The sequence below is a fragment of the Pan paniscus genome, chromosome 3 (assembly GCF_029289425.2).
Source record: "Pan paniscus chromosome 3, NHGRI_mPanPan1-v2.0_pri, whole genome shotgun sequence".
NCBI lineage: Eukaryota > Metazoa > Chordata > Mammalia > Primates > Hominidae > Pan > Pan paniscus.
This window is the reverse complement of record NC_073252.2, coordinates 55,057,510-55,082,718: the sequence shown is the minus strand read 5'-3', so window position 1 is coordinate 55,082,718 and position 25,209 is coordinate 55,057,510. Positions and strand designations below refer to the sequence as shown.

The 25,209-nt window shown below is 40.9% G+C and overlaps 1 protein-coding gene across 2 annotated transcripts in view; it reads left to right on the top strand.

The window, feature by feature from the left end:
• Positions 1 to 25,209, top strand: part of PARM1 (prostate androgen-regulated mucin-like protein 1) — a 116,749-nt gene that overhangs the window by 55,297 nt on the left and 36,243 nt on the right. For both annotated transcript variants that reach the window (XM_003832320.5, XM_014344643.4), the window contains one exon: positions 24,130 to 24,855. In XM_003832320.5, the coding sequence (XP_003832368.1) occupies positions 24,130 to 24,855 (726 nt within the window). The remainder of the gene's footprint in view (positions 1 to 24,129; positions 24,856 to 25,209) is intronic.

Genomic DNA, 25,209 nt, shown 5'->3' with positions numbered 1-25,209 from the left:
TTTATGCAACTGTAAGAGAGATGGCCATGTATAGAGTAGACACATTTACATAATGGTGGGAGAGATGGCACGTATCAGTATACATATTTATGCTGCTGTGTAAATATGGGAGAGAAGGTGATTAGTGGGAGAGATAAGAGAGACATGGGAAGATGACCATAATTCAGTAAACTCTGTAGCGTGGAACTTTCCACATCATTGGTGCTCAGTTCTTGTTGAATGAATAAACTAACTGGTACATCAGGCAGGATGATAAAAGTGTTATTGGACAAGCACAAAATGTTATAAAAGTGTAAAAGAGAGTCATTCACTCATTAAATAAACACTTGTATGCCTACTATGTATCAGGGGCTGTTTTAAGCATAGCTGTATGGCTATTACTTCTGGTTAGAAACTTTTAGAAAATGACATAAAGGAGTTGGCATGCTAGAGTTGATATGCTAGACCTTAAAGTCCCAATTCATAGATTTAAACAGGCAAAATGGGCCTGAGAGAATTCTAAGATCAAAGTTAAGTTTGGCTGGAGATGGCAGATGTAAGGTGAAGCACAATGATTAAGATTACAAAGGTAGTATAAGCCAAAACCACTGGGGAAAGGGCATTTGGTGCTGAAGGGCTAGTTTGGACTTAGTTTTGTGCACAGTAAAGAGTTGCTGAAACTTTAGAAGTCCTATAAGCCGTTTGTCTTTGAGGGCGTCCAAGGATAGAGAGGAAAAAACCAAAGTATTTTTTTCCTATTCTCTTTTACGTCTTAATACAACACAGCACCTCCAGTCACCAAAATGTGTGGGGATTTCTCCCCATTAGCAACCAACCCTCCAGCAGATACCAGCTGGGTCTCCTCTAATTCAATTTAATTCTTATACTATCTACCTGAAGATAGTGTCAGATCCCACAGCTTAAGGGCTCAGTCCCACAAGACTGCCCCTACTTCAGACAGCAATCCCAGGAACTAAGTTGCTAGTTATACTTCTGACCCACTGGCTATAAATCAAGATTCCCATGCCCCCTCCTTGTGTTCAATTAATTTGCTAGAGCTGCCCACAGAATCCAGGAAAACACTTACATTTACCAGCTTAAGTTCAAGGATATTACAAAGGATACAGATGAACAGCCAAATAAAGAGACGAATAGGGCAAGGTATGTAGGAAGGGATGTGGAGCTTCCATGCCCTCTCTGGCAGCCACCCTCCAGGGACCTCCCTGTGTTCAGCTATCAGGAAGGTCCTCAAACCTGTTCCTTTTGAGTTTTTATGGATACTTCATTAGGTAGGCATAATTGATTAAATCATTGGCCACTGATGATCAACTCCACCTCCAGCCCTTCTACCCTCTGTAGAAGTTTTAGAGTAGGGCTGAAAATCCCAACCCTCTAATCCTGCCTTGGTCTTTTGGTAACCAGTCCCTATCCTGACTGCTATCTAGAGTTGCCAGCCACCAGTCATCTCGTGAGCATACAAAAGACACTATTATCACTCTAGAGATTCAAAGTGTTTTAGGAGATGTATGTCAGAAAATGGGATAAAGACCAAGTATATATATCACAATATCACAGAGGAATTCACCTAGCAATGCTGTGTGGATTGTATTGGTGGCCTCATCAGGAATGAGGCCTTGTAGCAAGGGAGTGATCATGGAAATGTAGAAAAAATATGAATATGAGAAACACTGGAAGGTTAGAAACTGTAACATACAAGAGACATTTTCATGTAAAACTTATGGAACTAGAGGACATATCAAGTAATAGTAAGAGACGAAGGCATCATAGATGATTCCTGAGCTTCACAGTTACCTGTTTAGGAGATGAAAGGCACCATTAATGAAAATAAGGGTCACAGGGGAAGGATCAGATTGGCAGGGAAGATGCATTTTGGATATACTAGGCTTGAAATGAGAGCAGAGTATGCACATGGAAGTGTGTAGTACATCCATTGCACAGGGTTATTAATTCAAGCAAGCAAGGCCTGGGAGCAACTGCAGTAGGTCCTTGAAGGACTGACTTTTACCTATTAGATAGTAATCTCATGGATATCTTCATCTACAATATCAATGTTTCCAGCTGGAAGGAGGAAAAGTTTTGCAGCTGCAATGTAAATAGGGATTAGTGAGCTCCTCCAAAATACTGTTGGCTCCAGCACAACACAGAGCTGGCCAGAGATGAAACTTAGATATGCAGGCACAGTACCAGAAACAGCAAATGGACTTCAGGCTCTGTCTGTGATCCAAGAGACAAGAACTTAGGACCATCCAGGGAAAGTCTTGGAAAGTCATAGTTGCTACTGGCTGAGTTGGGAAGACACCAAAAATCCCAGCAGAGAGTGGGATGTGAGGATCAGAAAATAGGGAGTTGGCAAAAATAATGGGTGTCAACCAAGCATAGTAAATTAGGATAATCAGACTAATTTTGCCAGATGGCAAAATTTTTCACTTGAGTTCATCTTTAAAACACTGTATTTGGCGCATAAATGCCAGTTGGAGGCCCTCCAGTGTTATAAAGTTGCCAGTCAGTATTTGACAAAGATAATAGCTGAAGCCATCAGATTGGATGACATTTCAAAGGTGTACTGTCATATTTATGGAATGGTAAGAGGAGCTAGATGTGAAGAAGACAGAGATAAGAGAAGGACCAAAAGGATGCAGTATTTTTGAAGCAAAGGAAACAGACTTCACAGCCAACTTTTCCAAGAGACCAAGTAAAGAGTAATATATATTTTCAACATGTGCATAGCACTGTATTAGGTGTGAAAGAAGTCAGATAACATGGGTTCCGCCCTGCAGAAGCACTTTTTCTTGAGCATAAAGGATATATAAAAAGTTTGGGGGGTAAATTGTGTCACAGGTTATTAAAGCAAATGGGAAATATTTCCACCTCTGAACATGATGGAGTAATGGAAACCAGATTCAACTTTCTACCTTAAACAACTAAACAAAAAATAAATCACAAAATATATGAATCAATGGTTTTCCAATATTGGTCAATAGACAGTAATTTCTAACAAGAAAAACAAAGTGAGTCCTACAATTGCCTCAGCTTGATACCTAGACAGAGTTTCCAGGCTAGCGTTGAGGGAAAAGGAACCTAGGCAGAGCCAGGCAAACTTCCTGAGTTGAGAGGCACAGTTGAGAATGTTAAGGTAGGCTAAAGCACCTAAGATTCCTGAGGCAGAGTACCAGAGATGCAGAGAGAGAGAGAGCTCCAGAACCTGAAGAGGATTCCTTTCAAGTCCAAAGCTGAGTACTGATGAGCGCATGCTTATGTAGAAACATCACCAGAAAGAAATTAACAGAACAATTCCTCACAGTAATTCAAGACTGGAAATAATTCACGTTTCCAGCAGCCAGAGGAAAGAACCCTTGTAATACATGGGGCATTAGGTTGAGTGCTCAAAAGGGTATTGCATAAGTAGAGGGGCCAAATTAATGAAAGCTGCTGTGGTCCCCACATAACAAAACTTAACTGCAAGCTGAGAGAATCAAAATGTTTCTAAGTAACTTACACATGTCCCAGAACAAAGTTCAAGAACAGTAAAAGTAATACAAAAACAAAAAAAAAAAATCCCAGGAATTAAGTTGCTATTTATACTTCTGACCCACTGGCTATAAATCAAGATTCCCTTAGCCGCTCCTTGTGTTCAATTAATTTGCTAGAGCTGCCCACAGAATCCAGGAAAACACTTGCATTTACCAGCTTATATTCAAGGATATTACAAAGGATACAGATGAACAGCCAAATAAAGAGATGAATAGGGCAAGGTATGTAGGAAGGGATGTGGAGCTTCCATGCCCTCTCTGGCAGCCACCCTCCAGGGATCTCCCCGTGTTCAGCTATCAGGAAGGTCCTCAAACCTGTTCCTTTTGGGTTTTTATGGATACTTCATTAGGTGGGCATAACACCCAGCAGCATCGTCACAATGTCTCTCACCTAATAAAAAATGAGTAAATTTGAAGGCAAAGTAATAGAACGTTTTCAAAATAAAACGAAGAAAATAAAACAAAAAATAAACAAAATAACAGAGCAGCAATGAGTTGTTGGACAACTTCAAGAGGCTTAGTACACATGTCCTCAAAGAAAGGGGCAGTGCAGAAAAAATATCTGAAGACCAAATGGCTTACATTTTTTCAAATTTGATGAAAACTATAAATTTAGAAATCCAAGAAACTCAACAAATTCAAATAAAAGAAACATGAAGAAAACTGCATCAAGGCACATCTTAATGAAATTTTTTAAGGCCAGTGGGGCAGGAGAAGTCTTTACATCAGCCAGAGGGAAAATAAAACCACAATTAGTATAGAACAACAAAGATAAAAATAACAGCAGAGTTCTCAATGGAAACAGTGCAAGTGAGAAGAAAATGAAGAAGCAGCTTTAAAGTACTGAAAGAAAACAAACATTCAATTTAGAATTCTATACCCAGCAAGAATATATTTTTAAAAACAAAGGCAAAGTCTCTTTCAGACATACGCAATCTGAAAGAATGCAGTTATCAGATAAGCAATGCAAGAAATTCTTCAGGTAGAAGGAAAGTGATGCCAGATGAAAATCTGGATCTAAACAAAGGAATGAAGTGCTCCAGAAAGTATCTTTTTAAAATAAAAATAATAACAGTGTGTTATGATCATTATAACATATATACAAATAAAACCAAGTAGCAGACAGCTTCTAAATAGCTTCTAATTATCCCCACCTCCTGATGTAATCCTCTTCCCTTGTATGTAAAATAGACTAGAGACTTATTTCTTATGAATAGAATATGCCAAGAGTGTTAAGATATCAGTTCTGAGATTAGGTTATAAAAGACTGTGACTTTCATTTTGCTTTAACTCTTTCCCTGTTTCTTCCTGCTTGCTTGCTTGGATGAAGCAATCTACCATTTTGTGTACTGCCCTGTATGGAAGCCCATGTGGCAAAGAACTGAGGGTAGCCTCTGGCCAGTAGCCATGAAGAAACTGAGGTCTTCCATTCAAAGGTCACCAGGGCCTGAATTCTGCCAACCACCGTATGAATGAGCTTAGTAGCAGTTTCTTCCCCAGTTGAGCCTAAAGATGACTGAAGCCCTGGCTACACCTTGTTTGCAGCTTTGTGCAAGGCCCCAAGAGAGGATCCAGCTGAACTGCTCCCAGTTCAAATTCCTGACCCACAAAACCTGTGAAATAATAAATGTTGTTTTAAGCTACTAAGATTTGGGATAATTTGTTATGCAGCCATGTATAACTGATACATCAGGAGAAGTGAAATGAAAGTATATATGAGGATCAAAATAAAATATTTTCCCTTATTTTTTACATGTCTTTAAAAGATAATTGAGTGTTTCAGGTAAAAAGAATAACAATGGATTATGATTTTATAATAAATGAAGAAGTGAAATGTGTGACCATTTTTAATTTTTGATGACAGAAAGCAGATAACTGGTTGTCTGAGACAGGGCTAGGCATGAAGAGTGGATTTGCAAAGGGGTATGAGAAAACCTTTGTAGGTGATGGGTCTGTTCATTATTGATTGTGGTGATGTTTTCATAGGTAGGTACATATGTCAAATCTCATCCATTTTGTACACTTTAAATAGGTACTTTATTATACATCAATTATACCTCAAAAAATATAAATAAAAGTCTAAGGAACAGACAATAGAAGTTTACAAAAGAGAAAGGTTGATGTAGGTGTAATTATTACAAAAGACTTCACAGAGGACCCAGCAACAGAATCAGGCTTTGATAAAATGGCAGAAGAAATATAGGGAAGGAATTAAAGTGGAGGACAGTAGACTACCAAGGCCAAGAAGTAGGAATTCATGTGATGTGTAGAAGGAAAGAACGTTGAGCAAAGAATGCCTTTTGAAGAAAACCAGCTTGCAAGGGTAATTTTTTTCTGAAAACTCCCAAGAGACAAATTCCTAAAAATCAAAAACATAATTACTATTAGTTTCAAGAGATGTTGATGCATCCTGAGCCCCCAAATTAAGCCACTTATACTAAAACAACACCAAATTGCCTTAAAATGGACACTGTTGCTTCAGCAGATGACATTCATCGTCATGGCATGGCCTTCCCAGGCAATTTCCCTTCATTAATTATTCTGTAATAAGGCTGAATGTCTTTGCTCAGCTCATTTATGGCTACTGCATACCATAAACTTAAACCTTTGCTGTCCTTTTTTAGGCCACAAAAGGCTAAATAAATCAATTAAAAAACAATGCTGGCCAGGCATGGTGACTCACACTTGTAATCCCAGCACTTTGGAAGGCCGAGGCAGGTGGATAACTTGAGGTCGGTATTTCAAGACCAGCCTGGGCAACATAGTGAAACGCTGTCTCTACTAAAAATGCAAACATTAGCCAAGTGTGGTGGCATATGCCTACAGTCCTGAGGCAGGAGAATTGCTTGAACCCAGGAAGCAAAGGTTGCAATGAGCTGAGATCACACCAGTGCACTCCAGCCTGGGTGACAGAGCAAGACTCTGTCTCAAAAAATATAAATAAATAAATAAATAAATAAATAAATAAATAAATAAATAAATGGCAATGTAAATGATGCATAAGATTGTCACTACAATAAGCTTAAAAACCAAAAATTCTGGGAACACTTCAAAACTGGGAAGATGACCTCATAAGGGCTGTTGTTTCCTGGCGCTCAGCTACTTGGGAGGTACACACAATCCAAAACAGCTCTCATAAATGTGAGTGCATGCATCATAGGCCAAAGTAGATATTATATAAAACTCCTCGCAAATTTAAATTTTTGTCAACTAAAGGCCATACCCTGGGATATAACTGTAAAGTGAAATACACTTAGAGAAAATTAAATATGACCAGGCTGGGGAAGTGTTTGCATTGTTGGATTAAGGATTTGGGGCTTAATTGGGAGCCTTATAAGATCTGAAAAAAGAGAGTGACATTATGAAAGATGTCTTTAAGATTAATCTAGAAGTCATGTGCAGAGTAGAATTAGGCAGAGTACAAATAGGCAGAAAGGCGATTTAAGAGGCCATCATGGGGTAGATTGAGTGAGATGTGGTGAGATTGTGGACAAAGGAAATGACGGTACAATCCTGAACACATTTACTACTAATTAACATTTATTGAGTATTTTCATGTGCCTGGCACTGTTCTAAGTGTTTACATGTATTAACTGTCCATTTACTGAGTATTTACTATGGAATGTATATCATTATTGTCCCTACTTTACTTTTGAGAAAACTGAGACACAAGAGAGCGCTAGTGAGGAGCCCAGTCAGGGTTTGAACAGGGTAGTCTGGCTCCAGAGTTTCACACATGCTCTGTGCCCTCTTAAGCATTCATTCACTCTGTATGGGTCCTATGAGAAGTACTCAGAGTGCCACTAAAGAAGCAGCCAAGACCAAGAGAGATCCTGAGTGCATTCACTTTTCTCCATGGCTACTACCTTAGGCCAGGACAGTGTCCTCTCCGCGGCAGCCCGTAGCAGCTTTTCCTGCCTCCAGATGTGTCCTCTTCCATCAATCAGCTGTCTGCCCTCACTAGAGCGATCTTCCAAAAGCATCATGCTGATCACATCACCCCTTGGTTCAAAATCACTGGGATAAAGTTCAGAGCTCATACGTGTCTTACAAGGCCCTACATGATTTGGTCCTGGATGATTTTTTTAGCCTTGTCTCTCATCCCTCTCCATTTTGCATCCTAAGTCCCAGACATAAGGCTTCATATGCTCTCATGTCTGGGATTTTTGACATAATGCTTTTAAAGTTGGAAATATTATTCCCCCTTCCATCCACACCACTATTCTTCCTGGACCGACTCTTACTCATCTTTCCCATCCAATCTGAGAGGTCACTTCCCTTTGAAAGTCTACTCTGACACCGTGACCCACATCTGTTGTAGGCCTGCCCCCCAATGTCCTTGTACAGGCCCCTGTGTTGTCACTAATTATACGACATTCTAACTTCATGCTCTGTAGCAGCTCACTCCACTGAATTGGTGCTGTGAGGGCAGTGACTCTGTGCATTATTTTATTCCCAACAATTAGCATGGTACCTGGTACCTAGTGGGCTCTAAATAATTTTTTAAATTGAAGAATAAATGAGGATTGAGTTTGACAGGACATAGAAAAGAAAAGCGAGGAACAAATCAAACTTTCTTCAAATACATTAAACCTGACCGGTGCTATTGGCAGAATCAGGGAGCATTTAGGAAAATTATTTTGGAAGTGGGCAGTGGGGAGTTGCTTAGTGTAGATTGACCTATTGAATTTGGTGATAAAATGTCATCCAAGAAGAAATGAATGCCCTGTGTGCAGCTGGAATGATGGGATCTGGGGCTCATTTGAGAATGAGCCTGGAGATTCAGACTTGCTAATTCCTGGAGATTTTACCACTCTTCTCTTAGGGAATTTTGCTGTTCTCCCTTTGCTCTGTAGTTTTTATGTAGATTGATTGTTTTATTACAGTGAAACAGAAATCAAAATTATTACCAGACCCACTCCTTTCCAGATTGTGTGTACAGTCACACATAGAAAGGAGAATTAATTTTCTCTACATTTTTCAGAAAGTTTACTTGTAGTTTTTATATGGTGCTCATACTTGCTTAGCTAGTGAACAAAAGGGTAGATTCCAGAGAGAAGAGCCAAAGCTGAAATGCTTTTGATTCAATTACATAGCAAATAGAAATGCTATTTCTGATTTTTCAAAAAATAATTTTGGCTTTTCTATATATGACTATTTGATAAGGACTTAATAAAAGGTAGATTTTCTGGATGAAGACTAGTGAATGCAATTACAGCCCCCTAGCTACACCAGGCTGACATGCTTGTGCTTCCGCCTGCAGAGACCTGACTCACAGCTGATAAGTGCCTTTAGGGTGAGATGGGAACCTGTCGTGTTAAAAGCAGCCTCTGAGCTAGAGAGAAGGTGTATCCATAGTCTGGCTGGCAGGTAGTTTCTACCAAGGGACATGTTGGCATCTATCCTATGGTCTGAAGAATGACACACCCATTTCCTTCTGAGTAGCTATATGAAGAATGTGCACATTTGGCTGGACAGAAAAAGTTCTCTCTCTCTGATGGATCATTTAGAAGGGTATATGTGTGGATAATATTTCAGCCCACTGAAAATGAAGTGCTTTCCTTAATGGGCATCATGTTTATAGGAGTAGGATCCTCCTTCAAAAAGACCTGAGGGATTACTGGAATCTTCAGACATATCTGAGCCCAAATCCCAGCTCTGCCTCTTGTGAGCTGCTTGACATTGAATTAGAACTTGGATAAGGTGTAGGATAATGACAGAAATAAGGGAGCTGGTGTAATGAGGGAAAGATAATCCAGATATGTTAGACTTACTGACTTTGAATGTAAAGCCCAAAAGACAGAGGACTGGAAAGCAGGAGAGAACATAAAGCTGGATATTCAGATTTGAGACTCACCTTTAAAATAAAGCCATGCAGCAGAGGTGACTCTGCCTCCGATGAAGCATGTGTATATTTGGGGTGTCACTGCATAATCCCAGCACTGCCAGAGGGAACATAGGAATATATTAAAAAGTGGTTTATAAGGTTTAAAATGGGCAGAGTTATTTTTTGAATATTTTTTCTAAGCAGCGACACATATAGATTTATTCTAAATAAGTGCACCAAACGTAAAATTATTCTTTGAGTTGAGCTCAACAGAGCCAATTTTTATACAGCTTCCGCAATTCACCCAAGTTAGCTCATGTCGCCAGATTCTGTCCTTCCAGATTGATGTGTTTAATAGCATCTGTCAGCAATGGTTGCAGAGTAGCATTTTAATAGTTCCCACAGATTTTCATCAGAATATGCTGTACTCCAATCACAGTGCCAATGACAACTCCCCAGTTGGCATTGCAAACACTGTCTTTAGCAGAGGTGGCCATGCTGCAGGCGTTTGAGAGATACTGACGGTTGCAGCAGTTGGAGGTTGGTTAACAAATGAAACACCGAAGATGGTGTTTATGTGGCTGTGTGTACCCAAGTAGTGATTTATGTTATTTTCAGCAGAGATGCAAACTCTGTAGTTAAAGCAAGCTGCCTCTTTCTGGAATAGTGAATGTGTTAGGTAACAAAAGCATAGGAGAGTCTGGACTTTTAGGCAAATTAAAAGTCTATAAGCTTCTTGCACAAGAGACAAATTGGAAGGTAATTAATTATACAAAATGAGGATTCACCATGGAGTTTCTTCAAACATCCAGTTTCCCTTGTCACTTAAAGTATTTAATTAAAATTCATTACCCACAACATCTCTTACATAAAGCATGGCTCCCCACATTGATTTCAACTGATTTAGTTCATTATGAGGAACACTTTTTGCAGAGGGTATTCATTCCTACAAAATTAATAGGTTACCTTAATAACATCTGAACTGGAAATAAGATTTGTCCCGGCTTAGCTTTATGCTATTCATATTTTGGTGTGAGCTACAAGCATGCATGTGTTACACTAATCTCCCAATAATTGACTTCCATTCTCTAGCCCCCTTTCTTTATTCAGGGAAAGAATGAATACACAGTTCCTACTCCCCTCGGATTGCCTGCCTATCTTTGACAATATATCAGGACTTAGGAAACATTCCATAAGAAAATAAAACCTGAAGGCTCTCCTGGAGTCTCTGGTGATAAGTTAGGTCCTGTCTACATTGTGGTTCCATCAACAGCCTCCTTCCTCCACCCAATCCTAGTTTTAAAAATGACCACACAACATAGAGTGTCCCTGACGGGAAAGAGCGTTAATTGTCAGAGGTACTGGGTCTCATAGACGAGAGGCAGCTTACCTAAAGACCCACAAAGCCAGATGGAGACTTCAGAGATCCAAACTCTGCCTCAGTACATCTAGCCTGGTACACTCAAGGGAGCAACCAACTTCATTCTCATTTAGATGTCTGTAAAGGACAATGATCCTCAGATTCTAAGAACTACATCCCAACACTGTAAGTTTTAAAAGCTGCTATTTAGAAGACAGTTTAGGAGGCAGAAAAGGAGCTGAAAGGCAGACATCATAATTAATTAAAACCTTACATTGGTGCATTACTTAATTACTTACCAGTCCTTTCCTTTCAGCATGCTTGACAAAACAGACCATCTGTGGGGAGAATAGGTGGTAGAAGAGAAAACATGACTATTCCGCTATCAGAGACCTTTATTCAGAGAGGTCAGGTGCAGGAGACATTAAGCATTAAAATCCATGAGGTGTAAATAGGACCAAATTGCAACAGTCAATGGAAAGGTTGTATGAAATATATTAATAAAACAAATGTATATGTTTTTCCAGTATGCCTTCCTCCATATAATTTAGATACCTGGGTTCCCTGCACACAGCAGGCACTCTATACATAGTTGTTGAATTGAACTTAAACAAATAAAAATCTAAAAGATATTTAAAAAGTAAACTAAGCAACACATAAAATAAATGGTATAATAGAATGCCATTCTAATGAATGTGTGCTAGCTTATACCTCAAAGCACTGATAAAGGCAGGCCAGGTTTTCTAAAAACAAAGTGTGGGTCCCTGATTGTTGTTGAGTGCTGCTTCCTCTGCTTCTTCAGCCTCCAGGAGCCATTCAGCCTGATGCGTGTCGTATCATGACTCATTTTGAAAACTGCCCCAGAAGTTTCTGGACTTTTTTTTAATAAGGTGGAAAAACACAATCATATTTATCTGGGTTTTTGTCTTTTTTTTTCCTGGATGCATCTGTGGGTGTGTGCAGCAGCTTGGCTTTCCTGGGCATCAGCTTGGAGAGTACCTCTGGGACACTGACGGGTCCAGCTGCCTCTTGCTTTGTTGAAGGATGTGGGAAGCACTCCATTCCTGACGCTCAGAGCTGATGCCATGAGGAGTAATCATCTTTCTCTGATAGCAGCTGCAAAGCACTTTTAGAAAATCATTAGCAGTTACAAGAGTTGAGAGCCTTTGGGCCCAGGTTCCAATTAGACAGAGGTTAACATAGTAGCCTCATATTGACTGAGCTCTTTGTGTTAGGCATTGTGATTAGCTCTTTACGTGGCCTATCATTTATTTATATTGCAAGTTATGGGAAACCTGATGAACCATGCCTTAGCTCACAAGGTATATAGTGTTTATTTAACAGGAAGTCTGGAGATAGGCATCCTAGGCCTGGCCTGGTGGATCAACAATATCATCAAGGAGAAAGTCTTCTGCCTTTCACTCTCATCATTCTTAGTGGGTTTACTGGCATCCTTGGCTTCACAGGATGGCTGCCACTGTGCTAGACACAGTTGCGTTAAGGACAGGAAGGAGGAGGAAAGAATAGTCACCAAGAGAGTTCCCTTTCTTATATATTGCTTTTATAAAGAGGCAAACACTTTTTCAGATGTCTCATAGCATATGTTCCATCAATCTCATTTCACAGAACTGGGGCACATAGACGCCCTTAGTTGCAAAGAAGGCTACAAAAGAGCCTTTAGCTTGGAAATGGATTGGAAGTGGCTGTTGGATTAGCCAAGCAATTGTATCTGCCTTAGATGGATTATTTATTTAATTCTTAAAATATCCCTTTGAATGGAGATATTGCTGTTATTTCATGTTAGTAGATGAGGAAGCAGAATGATTAATGAACTTGTCCAAGATCACAAAGCTAATAAGTGGTTTGACCTATAGTTTTAACCATTGCAGGTAGCTGTATGGCTTGGTGTTCAAGAGGGCAAGAGATAATTCAAGGTATACTACTACTTAGTCCAAGGTGTCCTACTTTCTAACTGTGTATCTTGGGATGTTATTTAACCTCTTTGTGCCTCAATTTGCTCTTGTAAGATGGAGATATAATATTTCCCATAGGTTTATTGTAAAGATTAGGTGACTTATTACACATAAAATACCCAGAATATGACATGCAATAAGCATTAGAAAAGAGTTACTAAGAAGCCATGAAGCAAGCAGCTTTGTTTATAATAACCCTGAACCAAAAACAGCCTAAATGCTCATCATTTGTAGAATGGTAAAAAATTGAGATATATTCATACAACCAAGTACAATTTATCAATGATAAATGATGAGTTAGTAATACACATAGCAACAGAGGTGAGTCTCACAGTGAGTGAAAGAATTGAGGCAAAAGAGAATATATTGCATAATTCCATTTATATGAAGTTCAGATACAGAAAAACCTAATCTGTTGTGTAAAGTCATAATGTTCCATCACAATAAGCATTATCTTTGCAGAGTTAAGTGTTGAGAGGACATGAGGGGGTGTTCCGGGGTGCTGAAAAGGTTCTGTATCTTGATCTTGCTGGCGGTAGCACAGGTATACACATGTAAAAATTCATCGTTTTGTACAATTAAGACGTGTGCATTTTACTGCATGCAAGTTGTATTTCATTTTTAATAGTAAATAGAAATAAATAAAAGAAACCATGAAGTATACCCATTCATGCTGACTGGCATCTTCGGTGAAAACCCTTAGAAGAAAATGGTGGCAGAGAGAATAGAAAGAGGCACATCAATATTACAGATTATTTGCCTTCTCAGAAAGCCCCTGGTTTCCTCTCCCCCATCAGAGGAAACACCCTCTAAGTTTGAGCCGTTTTCCCAGTTGTGGAGATGTGTTTGCACTGGAACCATCTCTGTCCCCTTCCCCGTTCCCTGGATGGTCAGCAATGAACTCTGGCAGTGAAGCCAACATGAATACAAAGCCTGGTTGCATTTCATGAACATTATCCTATAATCAGTCAAATTGCCTACTGATTCACCGAAAAGAAGGCCAGGATGCATTAGCCTGGGATGCCACTGAGAACTGTCCTTTCAAAGGCAAAGTGCCATGGAGCTGACCACTTAAAGGGCTCCAGCTCTCTGGGGAACAAGGAGTCATGGATGGTGCAATTAGCTGAGGTAGAGACATCAGGAAAAGAAGTGGACAAGTGGCTACAAGAGCATTAGGCTACAAGAGCAGCCTCAGTCATTTGGGCAATTCTAAGCCTAGAAAAGATCCTCTGAAGGAAGAGGTTCCAAATCAAAACAAGGTAATATTTGGGCTTTGTAAAATTCTGATTTTTGCCAGGGGCTGCAGGGTTTGAGAAATGACTTGATAGCAGTTTGTGCTTATAGGAGGTGGGTAGAAGGGTATGCCACCCCTCGACTAGGCAACAGATGTCTGAATTTTACAAACACCCAAACTTAAAGACTTTTTATCTTTTTAGTCCCATGAGAATTTTTTTTTTTTTTTTTAATTTCAGTGAATGATTGAGCAAACAGGAGAAGGATACAGGGAGTAAACTGGTCTCCCAGGCCAGTGTGTGTGACCTGCAGGCACAGGAGTGAGGATAGGAAGGAGTGAATCACCACCTTGGCTCTACAGAATCAGAGTGTCTGTCTTTGTTTAAAGCTGGTCACTGGCAGAACATTCAAAGTGATGCCTGAGTTCTCTCCCTCCCTTCTGCTTGGAAATGCCTGAAAATTCTGCCAGAAAAGTGAGGCATAGAGAAGGGAGACTGCCACCAAAGCTGCCTGGGAAGCATGTCCAGGTCAGTCTCCATCTTGGCCTCTGGTGGACCCAGCCCCAGCTTTGGCCTACACTGCCCCAGCAGATCCCTTGTCCCATTAGTCTTGGGTCTGCAGAGGGTTACCCTGGGAGTGGGCTGCAGGGCCCAGGATGGAGCGCAGGCTAAGCCATGGGCACATCTTAATTTGTAAGTTACATATTTAGACATGCTTTGTGTGGGCCTTTGTGTGTACTCTTGCCCTGGGCCCCACAAATGTTGGGACTGGGTCTGTGAAAGGAAAGAACCAGAGAACCTGATGTTGTCCTTCGGAAAATCTCCTTCCCACTCCCCACCACCCATGCCCATATCCACCTTCAACCACAAAGTGATGGAAGAGAAGCTGCTTGCCCTCCTGCATTGTCTCTCTTTCTCTCCATGGCCCCACCCTGAGAAACCCCAATACAGGGCATTTGGGATTTCAGACATTCGTTGGCGTCCTTGCTCAGCTCGGCTTCCTTCTGGTGTGACCACTATAGTCCCTCCCAACCTAGAAGCAGTAAGTTTAAGGGACTGACAAAGACAGATGTTGCATCTAAGGAAAAAAAAAAAAAAAGAAAAATGGCATATTTTTCTCCCAGGAAGTACAGCATTCTTCACAAATGTTATTCTTTCATTAGAATTCACAGCACCGTGGGGAGCCTGCTGATATGATTAGAACTGATTTTATGGATGGAGAAATTGAGTCATTCACCAGGTCTGCAGGTTGTGATTCAGTGGCTAGAAAACAGAAGCTCTTTCCTCTTTTTGGATTGAATTATGTCTCATTTCCATAAGCAAAATACTCAGGAGAATGTGGCTTTCCTACTTCAAGCAAGTATCTTCTTAGACACAGTTTGATGGTTTTGGGGCATACACATTCTGTTTTGACATATGATAGCTTTCAAATACCATATGGTTGGACCACACTCTAATTAGGAATGGTTTTGTAGATGTTAGATGAGCCTTCTGGAGCATTGGGTGCCCTCAGCAGAGCCCACCAAAGACAACATGGGAAACTGTGTAGGTGCGAAATTTTTGTAGGTCCCTAACAGTGGCTCAACCTAAAACACACTGAAACCTAGCTTTGAAATGTAAATAAATAATTATCGTTTTAACATTCTCTCTCTCTCTCTCTTAAATACCTGCTGAAATTCAATTCATTCAATGTGAAGATGTTAAAACTAGCCTGTGTTTGCCCCAGCTGATAGGTGGTCACCAAAAGCTGGTGACCTTGGTCTAGATCATGCATAAAGAAAGGAAATCCCTGCAGTCTCCAAAGTAAAAACAAGCAAACAAATATAACAAAAGTCTGTCTGGAGGCCCATCCACAATTTTGTGTTAACAGGTCATTTTCATGGAGCTTGCAGACAAATCACAGGGAGGATACATTTCTGCTATCATGACTCAGCATATAAGCTAGAGAACATTTCTGTTTTCAAAGGGTAGAAAATCCATGTTTCTACTCAATGAATATTTATTGAGCACTTTCTCTGTGCCAGGCACTAAGACACAAAGAACAAGTTTAGTTTTTGTTATCAGGGCTCCTAGCCTGAAGGGGTACAAGCCTGGAGAAAGACTATGGCTCAACATGATGTGTGCTGTCATTAGAGTCTGTGTGAAGTGAGGTGGCTGCACACAGGAGGAAGTGTCTATCAAGTTGCAGAATATTTCATAGAGAAGGTAAGGCTCTGTATTTCTCAGAACTGGGATGGCAAGAGGGTAGACATGGAGAGCAGAGTCAGGGTAGAAAGAGCAGCAGTGCAAAGGCAGGGGAGGCAGATGGCCATGGGATACTCCAGGAGCTTACAGGGATTCAGACTGACAAGACCTCACTGCTCATGAGGGGTAAACTGGAGAGACTGTGAAAGGTGGCATGTCTTGTGCCAAGGAGCTCAGGTTTTATCCCAAAGACAGTAGGAATCCTGTGATCAGATTAAAGGGAAGGGGAAGGGTTCATACAGTCTAATAACTTTTAAAAAGTCACTTAGTTGCCCATACTAGGGAATGTACTAGAAAAGATAGAAGCAAACTGGTTACCAACTGCCTCCAAGGAGACATGGAGCCCAAACTTCAAAAACACCTTTGCATTTCCCAATTCAATACTATAGAATCATTAAAAAGCTGGTGGTTAAAAGTTAAACAGTGTTGCATTCAAGCTTCAGCTGTACCGTGTACTAGCAGTGTGACCTTAGGGAAATTACTGAACTTTTCTGAGCTTCTGTCTTATCATCTGTGAAACCGAGATAACAATGGTGCCTACCTCACAGAGGTTATATTTCAATTAAATAAGATGATGTATGTAAAGTGCTCAGTACACTTGTTAATATATGTGTTAAACAGTCCCACTGGCCTTTTCAGCAGTTCACGATGGTGGCCGTAACAGGTGGAGAAGCTGGTAGCAATTACTCAGCACACAGACCTTCAGCAGCTGTGTGGCCTCTGCCAGGCGACCACAGGCAATGCTCCCGGCTGACTTGGCAGCAGCAGGAAAGGGCTTGACTGCATTTTGATCAAGTTTCACCAAGTTTGCCAAAGCTTTGCCACATGTTTTCTCACGTGCTTGACAAGCTGAGAGCAGGGAAAGACATGGCCAGGGACAGAAAAAAAGAATAGGTGAGCAACACAGAAAATCAGTCTGTCTGCAACTCTGCCACTGGCCCAGGTTGTTGCTCATGGAATCCAGGAAAAGGTGACAGAGTTCAGGGCACTCACTGCCCATATTCCTGACACCCAGTCAGGTCAGGAGGCACAGAAGGCAGACTCTCTACGCTACAATGCCTCTACCTCCTCTCAGCACCATAAGAACTCACCTGCATGTCCCAACAATCAGCCCCCCACATCCCTCCTAGCAGGTCTAGAAACTGAGGACCAAGCCAAACACTAGCTCTTTTAAATATCAAATAGATGTAAACTATAATAGTGGTCTCCCCATAGAGGACAATACACGTGGAAACAAATAGTTTTCTATCCAACCAAGAATCTGGTTTTCTTCAGAGAAACAATCCGTCAGCTATTCTTGCAGCAAAAAAGCTTGAACCTGACCAAACTTCAGGAACCACTGCTATCTGTAAACTTACAAGGAGGAATTCCAGATTGAACTGGTCATCAGGCTTTTAGGCTGCACACGTGGGCTAAGTCTAAGAGATGCCCTTCCCTGAATCTGTCCCTTTCATGTCTGTGGGCCTGTCACTGCCCCAACAGGACACACCATCTCTGACAATGTCACTGTGTTTTGAAACAATGCTCATTCACCTCTAACTGAGAAAGTAATGGGTTCAGTTTCTTCATCATATCTTCTCAAGGAAATACTAATACTAATTCTTTTCTTCAAAGAAAAGTGGCTGTGTTTTGGGTGGGAAGGTGTATGGAGGCATGACTTCTTAATTTTTTTAAATTATACTTTAAGTTCTAGGGTACATGTGCACAACTTGCAGGTTTGTTACATATGTATACATGTGCCATGTTGGTGTGCTGCACCCATTAACTCGTCATTTACGTTAGGTATATCTCCTAATGCTATCCGTCCCCCCTCCCCCCACCCCACGACAGGCCCCGGTGTGTGATGTTCCCCATCCCGTGTCCAAGTGTTCTCATTGTTCAATTCCCACCTATGAGTGAGAACACGTGGAGTTTGGTTTTCTTTCTTCGTGATAGTTTGCTGAGAATGATGGTTTCCAGCTTCATCCATGTCCCTACAAAGGACATGAACTCATCCTTTTTTATGGCTGCATAGTATTCCATGGTGTATCTGTGCCACATTTTCTTAATCCAGTCTATCATTGATGGACATTTGGGTTGGTTCCAAGTCTTTGCTATTGTGAATAGTGCCGCAATAAATATACGTGTGCATGTGTCTTTATAGCAGCATGATTTATAATCGTTTGGGTACATACCCAGTAATGGGATGGCTGGGTCAAATAATATTTCTAGTTCTAGATCCTTGAGGAATCGCCACACTGTCTTCCACAATGGTTGAACTTAAATGTTAGACCTAAAACCATAAAAACCCTAGAAGAAAACCTAGGCAATACCATTCAGGACATAGGCAGGGGTAAGAACTTCATGACTAAAACACCAAAAGCAATGGCAACGAAAGCCAAAATTGACAAATGGGATATAATTAAGCTAAAGAGCTTCTGCACAACAAAAGAAACTACCATCAGAGTGAACAGGCAACCTACATAATGGGAGAAAATTTTTGCAATCTGCCCATCTGACAAAGGGCTAATATCCAGAATCTACAAAAAACTTAAACAAATTTACAAGAAAAAATCAAGCAACCCCATCAAAAAGTGGGCGAAGGATATTAACAGACACTTCTCAAAAGAAGACATTTATGCAGCCAACAGACACATGAAAAAATGCTCATCATCTCTGGCCATCAGAGAAATGCAAATCAAAACCACAATGAGATACCATCTCACACCAGTTAGAATGGTGATCATTAAAAAGTCAGGAAACAACAGGTGCTGGAGAAGATGTGGAGAAATAGGAACACTTTTACACTGTTAGTAGGACTGTAGACATTTTTTTAACTTCTTCAGCTGCCCAGTCTCACATGGGCTCCTCATTGCATTCTCTGTAGTAGTGGTTGCTAAAGTAAGTTCCACCAGCCTTTTTGAGGCTGGGACACAGGGTATCAGTGGGGGTCACAGGGCAGGAGTTCTAGTTCTGACTCTGTTGCTGCACAGTTCTTTCCAGGTAGACACTGTCCAATTCTTCCTCCTAGTGTAAGGTCACTTACACCACTTCCTCTCTCTCTGTCTGCTCCCTCATTTATCAAATTAAGGGTTAAACTCACTCATTAGTTAGGCCCTCCCTAGCTCTAAAATTTCCTTGAAATCCTGAGAAAGGGTACATTCTTACTGGTTTGACTTATGCAGTTTGGTATTCCTGCAGAGACACGAGTTCTACACTGATCCTGAATGTTGAAGCTTTAGCCCCCAGTGTGATGGTATTTGAGGATGGGGCCTCTAGGTGGTAATTAAAGTTAGATGAGATCATGTGGGTGGGGCCCTTATGATGGAATTAGTGCCCTTATAAGAAGGGACATTAAAGAACTTACTCTCTGTCTTCACTCGCATGCCATGTGAGGAAAGGTCACGTGAGGACATAGATAGAAGGCAATCATCTTCAAGCCAGGGGGTGGGCCCTTACCAGAAACTGAATCAGACAGCACTTTGATCTTGAGCTTCCCAGCCTTTACAACTGCGAAAATTAAATTTCTGTTGTTTAAGCCACCCAATCTATGGTATTTAGTTACAGCAGTCCTAGCCGACTAAGACAGCAAGCATTCTCTAGGATCATCATGGTGCCTTAGCCTTGGCTATCTTTGTATTGGAAATAGACCTACCCTAGGAGTCAGTGCATTATGGAATGTACCATCAAATAAGGCAAAGCAGAGGCTTCTAAAGCCTCGTTCAAATGAAGATAACCAACATTGTCATATGATTTCATGCATTGTTAGTTTGATAGGAACAGAAATTGCCTGAACTTGGCTGTAAAGTTCTTTAAATAAGTACTCAGTAGATAGCTATGGGAAATGAATGACCACTTCCAGTCCTCTTTGGAAGCAGGCAGGGTAGGAATTGTAAAAGTGTATTAGTAAGATTAAACAAGAAAATGGATATTTCCAGCAACAAAACCAATTCTCAGAGCTTGTCATTTTCAGCACTGTAATGATTTCTATGGTACAGCTTTTAGCTCCACTGGAAACGACAATGCAAGTGTCATTCTGAACATCAGATATCTTAAGTGGTATCTTGTGCATTCTTATTCTTTCAGGACGAATTCAAATGTCATCTCTTCTGTGACTTTTCTAAATGTCATTCGAAAATGGCATTTGTATATTTTTACATTCCATGGTATCAGTACAGAATTTATTAATCTTTCCTCAGAGTTTCCATTACAACTTGGTTTTACTTTTATATAGCACTTATCATCTCATATTACAGGAAGCTGAGTATGAGCTCTCTGAGGGAAAAGCTCAATAAATTCTTGAATGCATGAATGAATGAATTGGTTCTCCTTTGTAGATGACTGATTTCTCATTTATCTCAGGCTTGACAAGACTCTTTGACTCGACTAACAGACTGAGGCTCTCTCTACCTCCATCTGCCTATCTATTACATGATGCTATGAATGGTAAATGGTGTCATTTTTTTTTTTGCCCTTGGAATCTTCAATCAGCCATGACAGCTGCCAGAATGCAAAGCCAGTAAGCTCCAAAGGTCATAGATAGGATCCCATGTTTTAATAACATTTGTCCCAACTATTGTTTTGTCCATATTTCAAAGATTTCTTGATCTGTATTCATCCTAAAACTGTTGACAGTTCACAGCTGCCAAAAGACCACCATAACAGCATGGAATAGCATGTGGCCTAAGTTGGGAGGTCTGTCCTCCTCTTTACCAGGAAATTAACTCTCCTGAAGCTTATGGCCTTGATGAACTCCTTTTAAATAAAATAAAGCCAATTATTTTGATGACAATCCAAATGTTAAATTCAGAATAAACTCTATAGCACAGCCTTCCATCAGCTCCTGAGTCAGCCAAGTGGCAAATGATGATGTAAGCAGATTTTAGCCTAGTACCTGAATGTTTCCCTTTTGGTCTTTTCTCCCTTCCTCTGACTGGCATCTAGGCCATGTTCTATTCCTTTTGAATATTGATTATGGTTGGCCTTTACCTATTTGACACCTTCAGGGAAATATCCTCAGGGTACATAGAGTTAAATAGTTGAAGACCTAACTAGACATCAGTCATAGGCATATGTTATGTTGGAATTAAAATGAGTGAAGCTGATCTTTAAGCAAGAATCTTGCCCTCAAATAATACCAGGTAGGCAGCCCTCCCTGAGGAAGCCATGATGGATGTGGCCATAACTAAAGTGACATGTGGAAAAGAGTGGAGAGATGTTGGAGTATTCATGAATAAGGTTCTTGGGTTAATTCATTTTTCTACTCTTTCTTCATTTCTCCCGCAAGTCCTTATTAAGCACTTACCTAATGCTGTCCTAATGCTGTCCTAGGCTCAGGGGAAACAGCAATGAGTAAGACCAGGTCACTGTGCTCTCATTGAGCTTTTATTCCAGTAGAAGAGAGAGACAATAAATAAGTGAATAAATAAATATGTAATTTCAGGAAAACACTTCTCTTATTGTGAAAGATGAAAATGAGCAAAGGGTATGGCATTTCCTCAAAAAATTAAGCAAAAAATTACCATATGATTCATTAATTCCACTTCTGGGAATATGCCCAAAAGAACTGACAGCAAGGACTCAAACAGATATTTGTTCACCCACGTTCATGGCAACAATATTCACAGTAGCCCAAAGATGGAAACAGCCCAAGTATCTATCAGTGTATGAACGGATAAACAAAATGTGATACATACATACAGTGGAATATTATTCAGCCTTAAAAAGGAAGTAAATTCTGCCATATGCTATCACATGGATGAAACTTGAAGTCATTTTGCTAAGTGAAATAAGCTAGTCATAAAAGGACAAATATTGTATGATTCTACTTATGTGAGGTACTTAGAGCAATCCAATTCATAGAGACAGTAGAGTGTAGAATGGTTGGTTGTTTTTATGCCATTCCCATGGGGAAAAGGGAGTTGTTTAATAGGCACAGAGTTTGAGTTTGGGAAAATGAAAAAGTTCTGCAGATGAATAATGATGGTTGCACAGTATGTATATATAGTTACTGCCATTGAACTGTACACTTAAAATTGGTTGTAATAGTAAAGTGTTAGCATACTTTACCACAATAAAAAATTTAAAAAAATTTTTTTAAACAGACAACAGGCTACAGTAGAAAAGAATTAGTTAAGACTTGTCTGGGAAGACTCCTTTGAGGAAGAGGTGACATTTGATTAAAGACCAATCAAAGTGATGACGAGAACATGAGATTACATAGGGAAGCAATTCTGGATTTTGTTCTAAGTACAACAGAACACCTTTGGAGGGTTTTGATCAGTGAAAGGACATGAGCTGATTTACTGCTATAAAAGATCATGCTGGCTGCTAAGTGGAAAGCACATTAAAAAGGAGGAAACCAGGGAGCTAGAAGACTAATTAAGAGACTATTACAGTTGTGTTTGCATTGCTATAAAGGAATACCTGAGGCCGGGTAATTTATAAAGAAAAGAGGTTTGATTGGCTCATGTTCTGCAGGCTGTACAAGCATAGCACCAGCATCTACTCAGCTTCTGGTGATGCCCTCAGGGAGCTTTACTTATGGTGGAAGGGGAAGTGGGAGCAGGCACATCTCACGGTGAGAGTGGGAGCAAGAGAGTGTAGGTGGGAGGTGCCACATGTTTTAAACAGCCAGATCCTGAGAGAACTCACTCACTACCATGAGGACAGCACCAAACCATGAGGGATCAGTCCTTATGACCAAAACACCCCCCACCAGGCCCCACTTCCAACACTGGCATTTACATCTCAACCTGAGATTTGGAGGGCACATCCAAACTAATCAGCAGTCATCTAGGCTAGTGACTATAATGGCTCAGGGGATGTTGAAATAATAGGGGAGATAGTGACAAGTGGTTGAATCAGGATTATATTTGCAAGGTAGACTCATCCTGACTTACTAATGGATTTGATGTGGGATGTGAGGGAAAGAAATACATGAAGGGTGACATCTTGGTTTTTAACTGTGCAACCGGGTGAATGGGGGTCCCATCTACTGAGATGCAAATGACTGGGGGAAATACTAGTCAGGGAATGACAAGGGGGTATGGGGAGGCAATCAAGACATGTGTTACCTAAAAGTGAAACCATGAACCCCATGTCCAGGAGAGTACTGGCACATAAAAGCCCTTTATTAAATAATCATTGAATGAGTCAATGAATGAAACCAAATGAGTAAGTGCAGGGAAGGAGAAAGGAAGAATGGAAACTAGCTATAAATTTTACAACATATGAAGGAGTGCATTTGGCAAGTGATATGATGGTAAGGACCCCAGGCTGGAATTTCAGACAACAGGGTTCCAGTCTCAGAAAATATTTCCAAACCTCAGATTTCTCTTTCTAGCTTTTATTCTGGGACCTCTCCCTTTTTCTTTCTCTGCAGGAAATGTGTTCACATATTTGTTCATCCTAACCAGCAGGTCCATATCCCTTATATCCCTGTGCATAAGTGCAGAATGGATAGCCCTCAAGACATGGAACAGCCAATCAGTGAGCTCCTCAGCTGTGGGATAGAATGAGACTGAAGCCCCCTCCTGCCAGTGACCACACTCATCACCAACCACTCCTTCCCCACTCCCAATGTCCACACTCCCAGCGTTCCTACAGGAGCTGTGGAGTTGGCTGCTCAGCAGTCCAGACAAGTTCCCATAAATCAATCCCCCAGGGGGTCTTACTCTCTAAGGACATGGTTTTAAGCAAGTTGGGGACAAGATTAGTTCATACCATGCATTGGCTAGTCTTGAGTTGACAGTCCTACTAATTGTTCTTACTGAGTTTCAGGCGAGTTCCTACTGAGATTTGTAGAGAAATTGGTGGGAAGAAAATCCATTAAAAGTTGCCTTCACAACTGGGGAGGGCACAATGCAAAATGAGAAATACCTGTGAAAATGCTGTAAAACAGCTGTGAGTAAAAGCCTTGCCTCTATTTCACATATTACCATGTTTTCACATATTAACCACTTTTGTACTGGCTTTTCCACAGGATGGAGGGTACAAAGTCTGCCTACATCAGCTCCTTTGTCTGTTTCTCTTCCGACAAACATTATGCCACCGACCACCATCTGGACTAGCTCTCCACAAAACACTGATGCAGACACTGCCTCCCCATCCAACGGCACTCACAACAACTCGGTGCTCCCAGTTACAGCATCAGCCCCAACATCTCTGCTTCCTAAGAACATTTCCGTAGAGTCCAGAGAAGAGGAGATCACCAGCCCAGGTTCGAATTGGGAAGGCACAAACACAGACCCCTCACCTCCTGGGTTCTCGTCAACAAGCGGTGGAGTCCACTTAACAACCACGTTGGAGGAACACAGCTCGGGCACTCCTGAAGCAGGCGTGGCAGCTACACTGTCACAGTCCACTGCTGAGCCTCCCACACTCATCTCCCCTCAAGCTCCAGCCTCATCACCCTCATCCCTATCAACCTCACCACCTGAGGTCTTTTCTGCCTCCGTTACTACCAACCATAGCTCCACTGTGACCAGCACCCAACCCACTGGAGCTCCAACTGCACCAGAGTCCCCGACAGAGGAGTCCAGCTCTGACCACACACCCACTTCACATGCCACAGCTGAGCCAGTGCCCCAGGAGAAAACACCCCCAACAACTGTGTCAGGCAAAGTGATGTGTGAGCTCATAGACATGGAGACCACCACCACCTTTCCCAGGGTGATCATGCAGGAAGTAGAACATGCATTAAGTTCAGGTGAGTCTCTATCCAGTCCACTAGTTTTCTTTACTACACCCTCACATTAAGAATGCAGTTCAGTGAACCAAACACAATGGAAAATTTGAATTTTGGAGTGTAACACCTAAGTTGAATTATAATTCACAAGAATTTCCACGAGTGCAAACTTTATTTTTAGTCACTTAACAATTTTCATGATTCACTGTGGCCAATTGCACCTTTATGACCTGTTTTCACAAGTCATAATGATGCTACAGGGAATGTAAGCACATGAGACCAGATAGCAAAGGGATTAACAGCATGGCTTTGGCCAAGCTTCCTAGGTTTCAACTCTGGCTCCTGACCTTAGACAAGTTACTTCACCTCTTTGTG